The sequence below is a fragment of the Camelina sativa genome, chromosome 19 (assembly GCF_000633955.1).
Source record: "Camelina sativa cultivar DH55 chromosome 19, Cs, whole genome shotgun sequence".
Taxonomy (NCBI): domain Eukaryota; kingdom Viridiplantae; phylum Streptophyta; class Magnoliopsida; order Brassicales; family Brassicaceae; genus Camelina; species Camelina sativa.
Window position 1 is genome coordinate 21,889,296 of NC_025703.1, and position 2,518 is coordinate 21,891,813.

The window sequence follows — 2,518 nt, forward strand, 5'->3', positions numbered from 1 at the left end:
ACAAAGGAAACTGATGGAGAAAATCAAAATGTCGAATCTGATAGATGGAAAGGGAAACAATGATAATTACCCAGCAGCCATATCAGCAGCTTTGCTGACACTCGAGTTATGCAGATTCTTCATGTCATCATCATTGCCTTCAGTTTTGATATCTATATTTTTCCCTTTGTCAGACTCTGCTTTACTTTTACTCGTTTCATCAGCGAAGCTGAACAGTTGTTGAATTTGTTTGAGCTTTCCATCGTACAACGATTTCTCATCTGGTGACAATTTCCCCTTTCTCCTGTTGAACAACAGAGTATAGTGGCTTGCCAATGCTTCCAATTCCTGAAATCGCCATAAATAAAATAACTGAGGGAAGACAAAATCGATTAGCAGAGAATGAATTGCCAGGTGATTTTCAGAGATAAGTGGATCACCTCAAGCTGCTCAGGACCACCATAAATGTAAAAGCATCGATCAAATGTCACTTCCTCAAGTACTTGATCTACCCCATTCTTCTCAACCCCAAGACCAGTCTCTGTAATTAGTAAATCCATGGTCTCCTTGCCCACAAATTCAAGTACTTGCATTCCTTTGGCAGTTAATGCTTTTCCCGTCTGCAGAACAGAAGTAAGGCTAAATATAATGTTACGCTAAGAAGACAGAAAACGACACAAAAAAGCACAAACCTCCAGTAGAGACGGTGCACCAGATCCAGCTTCCCTGGGCGAAGAACCTTGCTGGACACTGTTTTCAAGCCTACAAGAGAAATTGCGGAGCGTTAATAACTTGATCTTCTTCCTAGGGGAACCAGTCTATACCGAAGAAACACATGACCTCCGGGTTCATTAAGCCACCACAGTCTAAACCAGTCATAGGCAAACAATGTATTCTTATCTTCAGGAAATGACAAATATAGTTTGCCCAACATTTTACTGGTAATGAATCAAAAAAGAGCACGCTAATTTACGAAAAGAGGAATCTTTTAACGTAAATGAACTTAGTATGGTCATTGTATGGTTTGCCAACAAAGTTTAAATGCTCAAACACTTATGTGCAGAAAGGGAATGCTAAACAATTAAAGTAATTAACTTAGTATGCTAAACAATTAAAGTAATTCATTTAAATTCCAACACCCCAGTTTCCAATCAAAGGATTACTTTCCAGTTGGCCTTAACCATTTTTCGTTCACAAAGTTTGTCATCAGTAAAAGAAAAAAAAATGTTGAGAGGAACATACTTTTGCACCAAACTTGTGCCCCCTTTTAACGCATTTCCGAATGCCTGCCAAGCTCCAGAAGTGAAGCTCTCAACTGAATCGTCGAAAACCTTCAAACCCTGGAGAAGTAAGATCTAATAGTTACTATTTAAATTCAAACGTATAAGCAAATGAAGAATAACGACTTTAAGCCAACAGTAAATTAAAAAAAAAAAAAAAAAACGAATACGGATGAAAAAAGGTATATGTAGGAAAAAGCATTATAGCATTTACAATATTATCATTTATCAGTGGCATTAAAAAAACATGCCTGGCTAAGAAGTGACTCTTCACTGGCACCCTCCAATCTCTCGAGAGCTGACTTCTTCAACTTTGAATTCTCATCATCACTATCCTGCTCTGTATCAGGTTCTTCAGTTTTATCTTCTTCCTTGGCAGAAGATTCAGAGTCTTCATCTGCTTCTCCCATCTCTGCAATGCTTTTAGCTGCTTTCTCTGCCACTGCTGCAGCCTACAACGGGAGAAGAAAATCAGTGTCCATCATTATTCATAAAAAGGATGATTTTTTAAAACTAGTAAAACAAAGTTTCCTTAAACAAACATGTACTGAAATAAACAGACACCGTACCAAAACCTCTCAAGATAGAAAGGTTACATTATCTTTCTAAAGTAGGCTAGGGTAGGATAGATAATAAACACTTTTGTATTATCCCATCAGATTAATCCTAATATACCAAATCAATAACAAATTATTCAGTAGATGCGAAATAGTGTACTCCTTAAGAAACTCATGACATACAAATGCAGAGTTCCACTGAGTTACAATACACCATAAAATGGTACCATAGGATTCGGATCCAATATCAGAAAACACTAAATTCATAAAAAAAAAAAAAAAAATTAGGTCAAAATTAGAACATACATTACGAGATATATCTTCGGCAGCTTTTTGAAGATCCGAAAGGACAGAGAAGCCAGAGAAACCCCATCCCCAACCACCACCAGAACTCTTGGGCGTCGCATCCGATTTCTCAATCTCGGGGTCCTCTTCCTTAACCGGGGATGATTTCTCCTCGTGCATTTGCTGCTTGTCTTCCTCCATCGTCGTTTCGGGATCAAATTAGGGTTTCCCAAAAATCGGATTTACCAGAAATGAGAAATGAGCGATTGATTGGGTTTTGTTCGAACTAAAAGATTTCGAATCGAAAAAAGGAAAAACTGTAATTCAGTTAGCTGAAACTCAAAAGACTTAACCGGAAAATCATGATTATGCTTCGTCGTGCAGCAAAAAGGATCTTCCACCATACGCCGTGTTTGT

General features: G+C 37.9%; 1 protein-coding gene across 1 annotated transcript in view; it reads right to left on the reverse strand.

The window, feature by feature from the left end:
- The window catches only part of LOC104747403, a 5,900-nt gene extending 3,396 nt beyond the window's left edge, over window positions 1-2,504 (reverse strand). The window contains exons 1-6 of the mRNA XM_010490880.1: window positions 2,123-2,504; window positions 1,511-1,711; window positions 1,222-1,319; window positions 672-741; window positions 420-599; window positions 71-327 (exon numbers count right to left, since the gene is read on the reverse strand). Coding sequence (XP_010489182.1) covers window positions 71-327; window positions 420-599; window positions 672-741; window positions 1,222-1,319; window positions 1,511-1,711; window positions 2,123-2,302 — 986 coding nt within the window. The 5' untranslated portion in view covers window positions 2,303-2,504. The remainder of the gene's footprint in view (window positions 1-70; window positions 328-419; window positions 600-671; window positions 742-1,221; window positions 1,320-1,510; window positions 1,712-2,122) is intronic.